Here is a 15,521-nt window from a genome sequence, read left to right as displayed (position 1 = left end):
ATGAGACCCCAGACCTTATTTATTTACATATATGTGCAAAGAAAAGGACTGGAAAGAAAGAAACCAAAACACTAGAAGTGGTTAACTCTGCATTGGTGGGATTATTAGGCATTGACACTTTTATGTAAGTTTTGAATAAAAACATGTATTAATGGTAAGGGGTGCATTATTGTTGTTTAAAGAAGGTATACATACTTTCAGTAGAGTGATCTGGGCAGGTTGAATTGCAAAGGGTTAGGAGTGAATAGGGGTGATAAAGTGGGCTTAGATTACTTTCTCAAGAAGTTGCTATGAATAGGAGAGACTTGGGCAAAAGCTTAAAGAGGTGGGAAATCCAAGACATTTTTGGAGGGAGGGGGCTTTTAGGATAGTGAGATCTAAAGAGTTTGACAAATAAGGCATCAAACACCCACTAACAATGTATTGTTTTGAAACATTTTTGATAATTTGTATGTCCTGGAGGCAGAGGGAATTTTATGATATAATCTTTAATTAGCTTTGAGGTGTTTCTCACTTGGTCCAAATGATATTGATTGAGAACTAAAAGGTAATTTCCTCAGCTGAGGCTTAACTGAGTCAAGAGTCTGACTTTCCAACAATCAAGACATTAGGGCTGTAGTGATAACAAAGATAAACTTTAAAGGACTCTGACGTTTAAAAGAGGAATGCTGATTCAGGAATGCTAATTGAAATCTGTAAACTCACAGTTAAATTAGATGCAGATTTGTTTGTTAAATTCTGGGATTCCAGAAGTTAGAGGAAGGTGCATGATGAACAAAATTAGGTATATTTCTTATGTGAGATATTAATGGATTGAACTTGTTATGTCCACAGCTGAATATAAATACACTCAAAACCAGTTTGCATTAATTCTTAGATGATTAATTAAATATACCCTAAAAGAAAATGAAGGTTTGGGGGCATAGTTTCCCCTGGGAGGGTATCAAAGAACACGGTGATGGTAGCATATCCCATAATGCTCCCTTGGAGGTAATATTAAGTAATTCTCATGTTCTCAAATTCCCAGAGATGACTAACGTGGGAGTTGGTGAAGCTGATGAAGCATTGGATTTGGTCTGTGATAGGTGAAAACATACCTACTATACAGGTTTCAGCTGAGAAGAACTGTCAGATGTGTATCTAAATATAATTTTCTCAGACTTTTTCTTTGAGTATGGAGTACATATTTGGAAGAGGTTACAAGGAGATGGGGGGGAAGTGATGAATGCAGATTGCTATGGTTAATTAATGAAGCATAAAATTGGAAAGAGATATTAACTTGTCAAGAAGGTGTAAATGAAAAGACAAAAGGATAGATTTTGCAAGAACAGCCAGGGTGTGTATCAGGACAAGGGAAGCAGGATGGCAGGTGTAGGTTACAGAGTGGGAGGAGGATAAACCTCTACCTTGATGGAGCTGGTGTCCAAAGAGGCATGATCGAGTTCTGGGGCACATCTGTCCCAACATGTGTGAGCACAACATTGAAAATGAGCAGGGGAAATCCTGGAGAAGAAATATATTTGGTGGCCACTATGTAGAAAGCATCTGAAAGATTCAAAACAGGAGGAAGGTAACAAGTTCAAGGGAAAATGCAAAGCAAGGAAATGGGGAAGGGGAGAAGGAAACAAATGTGTATCAAGGTTCTACTAGAAAGCAAGCGGAAATTTCTGATGCAGCTATTTTGTTGCCTCTATATTAACTCAGGCTTTTAAATGCAGTTTCCTCAAACTTTTCTCTCAAAATGTATGTTAACTACTTATGAAATAATGAATTAACATGCACAACTGATGTACTTGACTCTCACATATGGGCGAGATTTCCATTTTCTACTTTGTTAATTTCTATAACATTTAAGTTTTTATAAGTATACATTACTTTTATAATAAGACAAAACCAGAAAAATTCTATCAGAATGAGGTTAGCTTCCATGGATAAGCCACTTGTACCCCCAAATAATCATTGTGAAGTGTTGTATTCATGTTTTAAAAGATGTATTGATAGTAGTCATAGCAATAATAATATTATATAATAAAAGGATATTACTGAGCATATTACATATTACACATCACACTCACATTTTCCTTAAAGGTTAGGTTTAAAACCTCACCTCCCCACCCCAAACAAAATGGTATAGGTGTGGCTCCACTGTTGCCAACACAACCACGCACAAATCTATGACAATGTATAAAGAGATTTAGATAACTGTGTGGGTGATATGAGCAGGCAGAGGCATTGGAACTCCCCTCTCCACCCTATACACCACTGGTCGATAGCTACCTCAAGGGCTCCACGACTTGAATTCCCAAACATCTGCCTACAGATTTTGCCTATAATCTCTCTTTTTAGTCAATGCTTAATTGTTCTCAAATTTAGTGTGCATAAGAATTACCATACCAAGAAGCACACACAAAGCCATGTATCCTATACTTTATGGGTGATTTAAGGAATTTTTCAGAGATAATTTTGTTTGTACTTAATTTTTGTCTTACTTGCTGACTTTACAGCCACGCTGTTCCTTTGTATAATATGAGATTTGGCTCTACTTGAGAGAACTGTCAGAAACTTAATTGGGGATTCTCTTTGCCCCCTGAAGAAAAGAATTAGAAAACTTACTGTGGTTCAAATACCTTCTCAACCTTCCAAAGCTAGTATATAATAAATGTTTAATTTTTAGCCTGACCAAGAATCCTATAGAGGTATAGGCAACCATCCTTTATTTTTTCTAATGAAAGATGGAGTCCTATTATTAAGCAGTCAGGTCTATTTATTAATCTAAAACAAACAAGTATGACCATTGTAACTCTAAGAGAGAAATTGGAGAATTTGAGATGTAACCCATTGAGGAGTCAAGCAGATTCTCAAAGAATGAACAGTGACTTTGGATAGAATGATTTATGGCCCTTTGTGAGATGAGTGGGGAAGTAAATGGTTAAATGAGTGTGTCTGCCAGATGGGTTCCTAACCCCAGAGTGTGGGAGAGAAGGATGTATGGGGTTGGATTAGGATCCCAGGTGAGACTCAGACAGGTAAAGATGGGGTCCACAGGTTGGCTGTGCAAACTGTGTCCAGCACAGGGCCCTGATCTGCTGAAGAGGAAAGGGGCAGTGTCTCAGCAGAGGACTGTGCCTGCAGGGTTGGGGGTTGGGCTGCCTTTTCCCATAGGCTCAAAGGCAATATATAGGCCAGTGGTAGACCAGGGAGGATGTCTGCTTCATGCACTAAACTTCACACAAGTTTAAGGGTCAGTTATTTAAACAGGATGTCTTGGCTTCAAAATGACTGTGAGATGGGTGATATTGTATGTTGCTAACTCACATATTTTTCCACTCTTAAGTCTTCTCCTCCTGTCCCTGTTGGAGAGGGGTGAGTAGCACTCAAGCAGATACTTGGTTCTCTGAGATTTCCATAATTAGGGAAAAGATGGAGCAGGGCAGGAAAACAAAAGTGACTCTAAATTATTCTGTCTTGTTCTACAAAAAGTCTAAGCATTTGAGGGAAGGGGATTAGCAGGTATATAGACCAAACATCTTGGCAAACCAAGAGGAAACAGAAGATTTCCTTGGGCTGTGGGAAGGAGTTGTGGAAGGAGAGGAGAGTGGAGGGAAGGGGAGGGAGAGAGACTGATCAATTTGTGTGAACTTTGAATACAGAGGGGACCCTTGAGCCCATGTCTTAGCAACTCCCAGAAGGAAGAAATGGTTGTGTGGCATGTCTGGGACAACAGAACTAGAAATGTCTTGTAGATGATTCCATGCCCAGGCCTGACACGATAGCAGCAGAACAATGGGCATCTCAACACTACCAAGTGAAAGAGGACCAACAAGCATGGCCCAACCCCCAGTCCTACTTTGGCATTGTTTAAAACAAGAGATTCTCAGGGAAGACGGAGACGAAGTTGTTTTCTGCCAGTTTGGCAGATGGAGACCTCAGAATTTAAAAAAATACAAAATGAAAAAAAAATTACCTGAATATAAATTCTGAGATTTACATGTACTATCACTGCCCTTAAGTGAATATATCAAAATGGCTGTATCAGAGTCACGGTTCTTGCCTACTGTGTTCCAGGCACTGGGTGAAGCATGGTCACCACCTGTTCTGTCAAGTAAACTTCACAAAACAGCACTGCATGGCAGATGGCATGATTATCCCAGTTTACAGGTAAAACACTGTAGCTCAAAGACACAGTGACAAGTAGAGGGCCAGGGATGCAAACCCAGGTCTGTTTTCCTTCCTCCATTATGCTCTAGTTATCAGTGACATGTACCTAAACTCAGGGACAAAGGGAATACACTGGGGTGCTCAAAAGGTAAAGAAAAAAAAAAAGGAGCTCAGTCCATTATAGCAATGGGTCTGTCTTGTTACTGAAAGTAGAGTACATAAATAATACTGATATGCAGAGGGAAAGCCTGTCACTAGATCAAAAGAAGGAAACTCTTAGGCAAGGAATGGAAGTTCCTAGGTGACACTAGACTTACAGAAACCAGGTCAGACAACAAGCCTCTCTTCTCCATATCAGAGGCCTCTTTTCAGAGGCATAAGTATTGAATGTGTTTTCAGTATGCTGTGGTGAGTTTCGATTAAAACAAACCAACCAACCTACGGATGTGTAGATGTATTTTCACGAGCCTATATAATTTCCATTCATTCAACTCACTGGAGCACTCCTAAAGCCATTAGGCTAGAAAAACGAAAGCTTATACACACACACACACACACACACACACACACACACACACACACACACACGTGCACAGGCACGGTCAATCAATTCCAAAATGCCTACCCAAGTTTAAGCAAAAGAACAGATATACTTTAGCATTTATTTTAAAAATCTGTCTAATTCCTCAAAGACCCAGGTTAGACTTAAATGTTTATATTTAAGGCTTTGGATACGTGCTATTCTCCTGTGAATACAGGACCAGGTTACCTGGTTAGGGTCAGGATCAACTTCATCCCAGTTGTGAGTGACATGGCCTTGGTCAATGGATTCAAAAGGCTTGTGAGAAACCGAAGGTAGAATCCTATATAGCCAGCTGGGGGGAAACAAGGACACGTAAGCCTTAGGGTGATGTTATGAGTGACGCACAGACTGGCTCAGGAAATACCATTAGGAAGACGCTCAAGTCAACAATGATCTGTGGGCTTTAATGTGAGAAGCAATGACACAGCATCATTTCTTAATAGCCACTGCTGCCCATAGCCCTGGCCTCTTCTCACCTTTCCACACGATCCATCACTCTTCAAATTGAGCCTCTAGCCCTTGGTTATTTCCATACTGACAAAAAAAGAATTGCCTTTCCCAATGACAACTATAAAGGAAGGGAAAGTACCTTGAGGGATATCTGTGCAGGCAAATCCACAGAAAAACATTAGCTTATGTACATATTGGATACTAATCCTTGCTCTGGCTCTGGAAAGTGAGGACAAGGAGTCCTACACAGATTGAGACAATATGGGTGGTTTCTTTGTCATTTTTGAAATATAAATCAATTTTCTTCTTTAAAATTATAGAAGTAATTCATGCCAGTGATAAAAATAATTCAAGTAATTTAAAATGTCTCAAAAGGTAGACTTAGATGGCTTTCTCCTCCAGTTTCTTCAGAGCCAATCCTCAGAGACATCAGAACTTAACAATTTTCTTGTACATTCTCTAAGATATTTCCAATGCATAATAAGAAAAATTGCCAAATTGTTGTACCACTTTATTCTCACAACACTAATGTGTGAGAGTGCCTGATCACCCACATCTTTACAAATAGGGGGTATTATTACTAATTTTGGCCTTGTAGGTAAAAAATACTATCTCATTTTTATTTTGTATTACCATTATTATGAGTAAGGTTGAGAATCTGTATGTTTATTGGCCCCTTGGAATTTTTCTATAAATTACTTGCCCAAGTCCTTTACCATTTTTTTATTGGGTTGTCTTTTTTTTTCTTTTTTTTTTTTGCAGTACGCGGGCCTCTCACTGTCGTGGTCTCCCCCGTTGTGGAGCACAGGCTCCGGACGCGTAGGCGCAGCGGCCATGGCTCACGGGCCCAGCCGCTCTGCGGCATGTGGGATCTTCCCAGACCGGGGCACGAACCTGCATCCCCTGCATCGGCAGGCGGACTCTCAACCACTGCGCCACCAGGGAAGCCCTCGGTTGTCTTTTTGATGTTAATTTGTAAGATGTTTAGGAAATTAACATATCTAAAATTATAACAGCATCCATCTTTACTTTCTTATAGTACATTTCTGGCTTTGTTTCAGGAAGAGAAGACTCTGATGAAGGAACCCTGAAGGACACCAGGAGGAGAACCATCCAGAAGAGGGACCCAAGTCCTTTCAGAGGCTGTTACCTTGACAGGGTACAGCAGGAAGAGGAACACCACTTGGGGCAATGGAAGACCAGACCTGCTTGAACAAGCTCTAGCCCTTTAAGCCCCAGGACAGTCTACTTCAGGGGGTAGAACTGACCTGGCCCTACACTGAGCCATTTGGGAGATTAAAGGGCTAGCTAGACTTGTTCAGTTTTCTTTTGATTCCTCTAGCTCTAGGTGAAGTAATCTCAGACATTGGACTTCGGGCCATGAATTAACTAGGCCTCTCTAGGTTCTATATGGAATTGAGAACATGTGTGTGTGTATTTTAGAACCGGCTGTGTGATCCTGGGCAAGTTACAAGACTTTCTTGTTTGTTTTTTTTTTTTTTGGTCACCCTGCCTGGCTTGTGAGATCTTAGTTCCCTGACCAGGGACCAAACCCAGGCTCTCAGTAGTGAAAGCTCAGAGTCCTAACCACTGGACCGCCAGGGAATTCCCAAAACTTTCTTGATCCTATGTTCCTCATCCTTATCTCCTAGGATTGTTGTGAGGATTCAGAGTTTATGTACCTAGAATGCCTGGCACACAGTAGGTGCTCAATTACTAGATGTGTGTTGAATTGTCTATCTGTCTACCCCTAATCATCTGGGTTTTTATGATGGTCCAGATTTCCTACATTCTCTGTGCTGGCTCTCACCTTCTCAGGACCTAAGGGATCAGCTAACTAATCAGATAAAAATCAACCCCTGATAGATATACTCTCTGATAGTTTGTGGGTGGGGGGTGGGGAGTTCCTGAACTCTGTGGCTTAAATGAGTAGTGACTAAATGTAGGAATTTCAGGCTTTCTCATCTATGGATGGGGCTGGTTCCATCTTCCCACTGGGGATTTTGAGCATTTTCACAAAATTCTTGTGGATACCTTTGAAGAGTTCTAAACAGATGGGTGAACCATGCCTAGTGTCCCTTGTTTTTTGGCTGAGTTTATAAAACTCCCCAGGCAGCACTACACTGCCCTGGACAGAGATTTAATTCTGATTCAGGGAATGGTGCCAGCATCTTAATGAAATGCCAACAGCTCCTTTTCAGCCTCCTGGAACAGAGCTCTGCTCCTGCTGACTGAAGATATTGCTGAATAATGGGGGCAGGCAGCAGAATCCAGAGTCCAGGTGTCCAGTTAGTGAATGGGTCATAAAGTCAAGAACATAGTCATGGAGGCCAGGCTGTCATAAATTAGAATTGACAGGAATTGTCTGTGTGCTTACCTTACCTTGGCTATCTGGGCTTGCAGAGAGAGAGAGAGATGATTAAATAGTGATAGAATTAATCTTGATTTGACAAGTATGGGAAACTATCTCTTCCCCCTCCATGTACAGATCTATCGAGAGGGAAGCAATATTGATATTGACATGGTAGCATAGCACCTGCCACTCAGTTTTCCGACAGCCTTCTAGGGATACACTGTATTGGAAGGAGACACTCTGCTACTGTGGCAATAATGATGATGATAAAAATTAATGTTAATTGAGCACTCACCATGTACCCGGCAATGTGCTAAGCACCTTACATATGTTCTTTCCCTTAATCCTCATCACAGCTATGAGATAAGTACTATTATTATCTCTTTTACAAATGAGAAACCAGAAGGCTCTTGGAGGGTACATGACCTGCCCAAGGTCACATAGCTGGAAAGAGAAGGAACCAGGATTTAAACTCAGGAGGCCTGCCTCCAGAGTGGGCACGATTAACCCCTAAGGGAAACAACCTATCATTTGTGTAGTCCATGGTGCTTTTGTTCTCACTATCTCATTTACTTCTCAGGAGGACTCGCTGGAGACAAACCCAATCACCTTCCACTAAGCAGTACAAGACTGCCTGCCCTCCTCCCCCTAACTCCAATATAAGCAGCAGCCCTCTACACAGGTGTTCTATTCTGAAATTCCCATAATTAGACACTGCTTGTTTAAGTCACAACACTCAACTGCTTCCCTAAACCACAACAGGTACTGCAACCAACCTGCCCCATAGGAGTTAACCAAGAGACTGAGTTCATTGACCTGGCTTGTAGGATTAGAGCAAACATGGATCATGACATGTTGTGCTAATGAATGTGCTGGTTTCCAGCAAAGACAAAATCCGAGGAGAAAAATCCTTATTAATTCAAACCACCAGGGGCCATAATACATGACCTTTCATCTAACCCAAGCTTGGATTATCCAACGTTTTCATCCAAAGAACATAATACTTCTAGTCAGCTGAGGAAGATATTGCACTGAATCTTCTATAATTTTGAGTTAATCATTATAAAAAAAACTCCCAAGTAAATCAAAATTCGGAACTCAACTGCACAATCCCAGGGGAAGGCCAGACTGTGAGGAAGACTTTCTTCTGAGTACAAGCAACAAATTATAAATGGAACTAGACATGTCTGTTTTCTAGGCTCTGTGCAGCTGCTCTCTCCCCTTCTTCTATCAGTCACTTGATTCTAGCTGGAGATGAGGTTCATCCTCCCCTCACTATGACCCAGAGCACAGCCTGTAAGAAGCAGGATCTTGGGCAACCCTGGGAGGCTGTGGCCCAGGTATAGGAGGCAGCACTAAATACTAGTCATAGCTCCCATAGACGGCAGGTCAGAATTAACCTAATCCTTTTACCTTCTTTTATTGCTGCTCCGTGGACAAGTGAAAGCTGATCCTGAGAGCTGCTCAGCATACAGATTGTAAGGGCAAACTTGAGGATTATTCTAAAACAAAGGAGGCAATAAATGACATCACTCCATCAGAAAAGCATTCCACCTTCCCATCAAACAACTCAGTGGGTGAATTCTGTCTTGGATGGCGATGCTCTGAGCCACTCACTGCACATGACCATCTCCAACCCATACGTCCTTCTTGTAATAATGTTTTAGGTGACTTTCCTCCTTGATTAGAAAAGTAGTACATGCTTATTGTAGAAAATTTATAAACTATAACCCATTATCTCACCATCCAGAAATAACCCAATGTTGACATATGAGTATATTTCCTTCCATTCTTATCCTCCAAAATGGCAACGCTATGATATGTGTAGTCCTGTTAATAATTAGCACTTAAAAAAAAGAGGAAACACTATATCATGAGCATTTTTTCATGCCATGAAATGTTCTTAAAAATTTTTGACAAAATTTTTGTTTGCCATATTTTTGCTATTTTAACCAACACTAGTATGAACATCTTTGTGCACACATTTTTTTTTTTTTTAACAAGGACTGATTATTTTCTCATCATTGCCATATCTTATGCTGTTCAAGGGAACTTTAAGGAAGTCCCTTAACCCCGGACCTAGGGGATCTTCTTGAAAGCCTTAAATTTAATGTTACTTTTCTGGGACTAAGTGCTTTGCCATAGGTAACCATTATCCAACTTTAACTTTGTATTGTCATTGTTCTGCATCCTAATTGTCTTAATGATTTGTGAAACTCCTAGACAGTTCACAGGCTAATTTTCAAGATGGTGGGTAGAAGCACTTGGCCTGAAAGCTGGTCATTCATTTCTATAATTCAGAGTTCTCCAAGCTGATATTCTATTCACTCATACCTGTCCTTCTGGCAGGGCACCTGGGCAGCGAGGATCCTCTGAGGCACACTCATTACCGAATCCAGAAATGTACTGCATGTGACAAAGACACAAAGGCCACCATTAATGGGATTTAAAGAGTATTTTGCTATTTTGACTGTCTATGAAGGTAAGAATTTCTTTATGACATATGTTTGTGTATCACATTCTATACATAACATCTTTGCTATGTCTTGGCATGTGAACCATTTAGGAAAGATAATTCCTCTGTGTGAATTTTAAAGACCACCAATTAATTGGGAGAAGAGTGCTGGATATTACATGGACTTTCCATCCTTAGCTGTACTTAGTTGATTTATGGGCTTATTCTTAATTATCCCACTCCAAGAACAGGTTCTTTAATTCTGGACCCATCAGGGAGTTCCTGAGAGGGGAGATGGCTCAGGCATCACCTCAACTCCAGGTTAGTAAGATCTGGCTGGCCTGGCTTGCAACCTCCCTGAGGTTGGAGCTCCACTTCCCCTTCATATGATGAAACAAGTAGCTGTAAAGAGTGTGTGGATCCAATCTGACAGCAAAACCCTTGAGAAAAAGCCCTCCAACCAGCCTCGCTGCAGGCAAAAACCTATATCATCTGGCTCATCTATGGAGCACTTGTAAATATATTTGCATCTATGTGGATGTAGGAAAACAAGTTTTGAAGATATGCGTGGCTTTCAGGAGAATAGCCAGATCTGTCCTCAGTGGCACAATGGAGTTCATTCTGATTGTCATCAATTTACTTTTCATCCAGAGGAAAAAAAGGGAGTTTCTCAATAAAGTAAAGTGTGCGGAGCCCCTAAAACTTATTTTGACAACACTTAAACACACCTGTGAGTTCTTGTTCACTGTCTGGCTTCTCTGCTAGTTTATAAGCTCCATGAAGGATGGAACTATGGCATCTTGTTTACCTCTATATGCCTTGTGCCCGGTTTATAGAAGGTACTCAGTAGATATCTACTGTTTGATTTAGTTTTTCCCTTACAGCCTGTTCTATTCTATTTATTTATTTATTTATTTTTGGCTGGGTTGGGTCTTCATTGCTGTGCATGGGCTTTCTCTAGTTGTGGAGAGTTGGGGCTACCCTTAGTTGTGGTGCGCGGACTTCTCGTTGCAGTGGCCTCTCGCTGTGGAGCACGGGCTCTAGAGCTCAGGCTCAGTAGCTGTGGCGCACGGGCTTAGTTGCTCCGCGGCATGTGGGATCTTCCCTGACCAGGGCTCGAACCCCTGTCCCATGCATTGGCAGGCAGATTCTTAACCACTGCGCCACCAGGGAAGTCCCCCTTAGAGCCTATTCTAACACGAGTGTATGTATCCTGATCTAAGTAGGGTTAGAACCCCCTTTTCTCTAACTTAAACATCAAAAAAAAGGCCATTTTCTTCCCATAGTTGTTCCTCATAAATGTATCAATACTTAATTTTAGCCCACGATAATGAAAGTGCAGCGTCACTCAGTGAGTGAAATGCCACCATCTGAGTACATGTCTTTAAGAGATATAAGAAGGAAGTAAGTGGGTGGAGGATAAACCCTCCAGAATCCTCAGCAGCTTGGAGCAGGATGAGATTGATGTAACACACCTGGATGTGGGAGCAATGATCAGGGCAACAGCTGCCCATATTTGGAAGGAATATCAAATGTGAAATGTTATGACCTAGAAAGCAATGGAAGTGAAATTATTCTTTTTTGCCTCCAGACACAATATTTTTTTATATTTGAAAATCTATCAGCACTAAAAACAGTGTGTTATATTACACAGAGATTGGTTAACAGCAGCATGCAATTTGGAATGATTTCCTTGGGGAAAGGGCAGAGACCATCCAGCATTCTGACTCTCCACTGAATACAATTTTCTTCTCTCTAATGAACCTCATGCTCACCATCAAGAGGATTGAATCTGAGCTGCTGAGAAATGGTATTGACCCGAAATTATCTTCAGTTCTGTGGAATGGAATTGCAGACCAATCTTGCCTGAAGCCACTGAGTACCTCAGTGGCTTCACTTTGTTCAACTGCAGCGTTGTTTCCCTCTGCAAAGGGAGGCAAGAAGGTCTGAGGCTGAGCTTTCTGGCAGGGGTGGGTGGGTTTACTCATTAACCTTCCCCATTCTTTGCAACTGCTGGCCTCAGAACAGAGTCCAGGGTTATTTGTACATTGGGAACAAAGGAAAAGAGACTTACTATATGTAATTTTAAAGCATATGCTTCAGACTGCTTTAAAAAGTAGAAAAGAAAGTAGAAAGAACAGCTGGTGCTTTGGAAGGGAGCCATCCAGCTCAGAGAGAGGTGTGAGTTCTGAATCGGTTTCTCAATCTTAGCTGAGGTGCATTGGCTGAAGAGGGGGATGAAAACTGCTGAGTCATTCTCAAACCAGTTGGTTTTTCTAATCCCCTGAGAGAAAAATTACAGATGAGTTTGTTAGAGTTTTAAAATATCATGTGCCTTACTGCTGAAGGTATCAGAATCAAGGAAGCAGTATTCTGCAGCTGCTTTCCCAAGGCTTTGAGATCAAGGACAGAATCTGAACTCTGCTTATATCAGCTGTGAAAATCCAAGCTTTCAACTCCAGCTGGTTCAGTGACTATACAAATATACCTTATGCCGAAAAATTAAAAATAAAAACGTCTGACATTAAGCAAGTGTGTTTGTATGCTTTCTTCAATCCAGATTTCTGAATAATTTGCTCCCACATAGAAACAATTTTGTTTCCTTCCAAGAGAATTATACACATCCTTTCTAAATGAAAGAACAAATTACTGAGGTCCATGTAACTTCAGTACCATCAGTTCTTTGGCAGCTCCCTAGTGTACAGCTTTCTAATTTTCACCTGGTCCCCAGGATATGATTTATTTGTCAGAGTAGCTTTATGAGGTGCTTTCTCCTGACTCTGATTCTGGGTAACACCCTGATGGGACGAGCAGATACTATACCTCACTTCCTTTTCCTGGGCATGAGGGAAAGAGAGAGAAGTCAGGGTAGAGATGGAACTATAGCTACCTTTTTCTCCTGTGCAAAGAGTCCAGTATTTCTAGTTAACCTTGATGGGAACATAGGATATAGATTGTTAGGGGAACTTGAAGATTATTGCAAGTAGGCTAAACTGCGGTAGGCTGAATAATAATGCCTCAAAGATATCTATGTCTTAATCCCTGGAACTTGTGAGTGTTCCCTTATATAGCAAAAGAGACTTTGCAGATGTGATTAAATTAAGGATCTTGAGATGGGGAGATGTCCTGGATTCTTTGGGTGCGCCCTAAATGTAATCATAAATATTCGTAAGGGAGGGAGGTAGAGGAAGATTTGATTATAAAAGAGGAAAAGGTGATGTGATGATGGAAGCAGAGATGAGTGATGCACTTTGAAGATGGTGAAAGGGACCTTAAGTCAAGAAATGCAGGCAACTGCTAGAAGCTGGAAATGCAGGGAAATGGATTCTCCCCTTGAGTTTTCAAAAGGAACCAGCCAACACCTTGACTTTAAGCCCAGTGAAACTGATTTCAGACTTCTGACCTCCAGAACTGTAAGAAAATAAATTTGGTCATTTTAAGCCACTAAATTTGTGGTAATTTGTTACAACAGAAACAGGAAATGAATACAATAATTATGTAGACCAGGGGGTCCCATCTCTGGCTAATTAGAATCACCCCCAAAGCTTGTTAAAAACAGACCCATACCTAGTGAATCAAAATATTTGGTGCTGGGGCCCGAAGTCTGCATGTTAAACAGCTCTCTTTTTTAGAAATGAAGAAATCAAGACTTTTAGAAGTGGACTTGTAGAAGACTTAAGAACATTGGGTGGTTCATTTAAAATTTAATTTTACTATTTTATCTTTTGAACTTTCTTCCCCCAGTTGTGCTGCTTTTACGTTAATGTGATTTCATTTGAGGTTTTGTGTTGACATATCCATTAAAAGGAAGAAATAAAAGCAGAGAAATATTTTTTTTAACTTATAGTGTGTATTGATTAGAGTGATGCAATCTGGCTTTCTGTGTTTGGATTTGTGATCTGTAGAGCTAACCTTTCCTTGCAGAGATTAGACAGCAGGCTGGGGAAAATGCCTTTGAAATTGAGAACAAAAAGCAGCATGCAATTTACGTTGGTGTGCTGGTGCTGTGCATAATAAGTTGCTCAAAAATTTCAGCAGGATAGGATTTTAGATATAATTTATTTATAAATGGTAAGGATGTTTCCACCCCTGCTGAACTTCCCCATAGCCTTTTCATCAGGAAATGAAGTTTTTATGCACTCTCCCTCTTCTAAGACTTCAACTACCACCATTGATATGATGACCTCCCATATCTATTCTCCTAGCTCTACCCCCTCCCCTGAGATCCAGATCCATACATCTGACCACATCCTGGGTATCTCATCTTGGCTGTCCCTGCAGCAACCCAAATTTAACTCTTGGATCCCAGAACGTGCAGGGCTTTCTGTGTGTGCTGTGCCTTTGCACTTGTTTCCTCTAGCCCCTTTTCAGTGAAGTCAATTTCTACGTCTCTCCTAAGACTCAGCTTAGGAACTGCCTCCTTCAAGGAGTTTCTCTGGGCTCCACCTAGTCCAGATTCAGTTTCTTTCCTATGTTAATTCGTGGCATCATGTATTAACATATAATATTTGCCGAATGAAAGAATGAGAATTCTTTCTCAGTCTTTCTAACTCTTGATCAGGCATAAAGAAGCAAACTCTTTTACTTCGGTGTTGAGTGGTTTTAGGACCCCTGTTAATTAGGGAGATGTTTGATTTTCAAACTCAGCATCAGTTGAAGGGCATTCAGAAAGTGCTCAAACCCTGGAAAGAAGCCTGGAGTCTGGCACACTTGGCTTGAGTCAAGATTCTGGGCAGTTCTACTCAGGTCCACATGCATGTATTGGGCACTGATGCCAGCCTGGGGTGGACACTAGGCATAGTTTTAGACATTGGCCTTGAGGCACTCAGTCTAGCAGATGCTACTAAAGCTCCTTTTGGAGCCTGGGCATGGATTCAGACAAACCCAATTTCTAATCCAGTCTCTATCACCTATCAGCAGTGACCTTGGGCAAGTCACTTAATCTCTCTAAACTTTATTTTCCTTAATGGTAAAGTGGCTACCTCCAGATTTACTTTGAAGATTATGAGTTAATTCATTAGTACCACATAACCCACACATATTTTTCAATCGAAGATTAAATAATAAAAGGAATTATTTCCTAGAGGAAGTGCTAGGGTTTCTACTGGCCAAGCGCTGATTGTGAGCCTCAAAATAACTGAATAGATTAAACATGCCTAATTGGTTGGCTGGAGGCTGTCCAGGAAGCTGCAGCATCAGGAAGGTGTGGGAGAGTAGGGGCTGGCAAACAGACACAGTGAGAAACATGTCTGTCCATGGTGGAGGAGAGCCCTTATGACATCTACAGATTCCCAAGACAATATATGAAAAAAGCTAGGCAAGAGATGGACAGTTAGGCCGTCATCTCTTTTCTTTATCATCCCCCAGCCCCAGCCATGCTTACGGACACCACGGCGAAGCCTCTGAACACAACAGCTTGGACGAGGGCCTCTCTAAGTTCTTTCTGACTCTGAAGCTCTGGAATTCTCAGACACTTCCATGAGTTGTGGCTGAAGAAGCCACAGCGAAGTGGCCAGATAGTT

General features: G+C 41.2%; 1 protein-coding gene across 7 annotated transcripts in view; it reads right to left on the bottom strand.

Moving 5' to 3' along the window:
- Positions 1-15,521, bottom strand: part of HGD (homogentisate 1,2-dioxygenase) — a 54,321-nt gene that overhangs the window by 31,790 nt on the left and 7,010 nt on the right. For 2 of the 7 annotated variants that reach the window (XM_073804188.1, XM_073804189.1), the window contains 4 exons: positions 9,879-9,950; positions 8,958-9,046; positions 4,928-5,033; positions 1,407-1,545 (listed from right to left, as the gene is read on the bottom strand). In XM_073804188.1, coding sequence (XP_073660289.1) covers positions 1,407-1,545; positions 4,928-5,033; positions 8,958-9,046; positions 9,879-9,931 — 387 coding nt within the window. In that variant the 5' untranslated portion in view covers positions 9,932-9,950. Of the gene's footprint in view, positions 1-1,406; positions 1,546-4,927; positions 5,034-8,957; positions 9,047-9,878; positions 9,951-11,774; positions 15,511-15,521 lie in introns of those variants that run through there. The other 5 variants (XM_073804190.1, XM_073804192.1, XM_073804191.1 and 2 more) reach the window with 5 other exon arrangements.

The sequence above is a fragment of the Tursiops truncatus genome, chromosome 4, assembly GCF_011762595.2.
Source record: "Tursiops truncatus isolate mTurTru1 chromosome 4, mTurTru1.mat.Y, whole genome shotgun sequence".
In the NCBI taxonomy this organism is placed as follows: domain Eukaryota; kingdom Metazoa; phylum Chordata; class Mammalia; order Artiodactyla; family Delphinidae; genus Tursiops; species Tursiops truncatus.
This window is presented reverse-complemented; position numbering and strand designations above follow the sequence as displayed.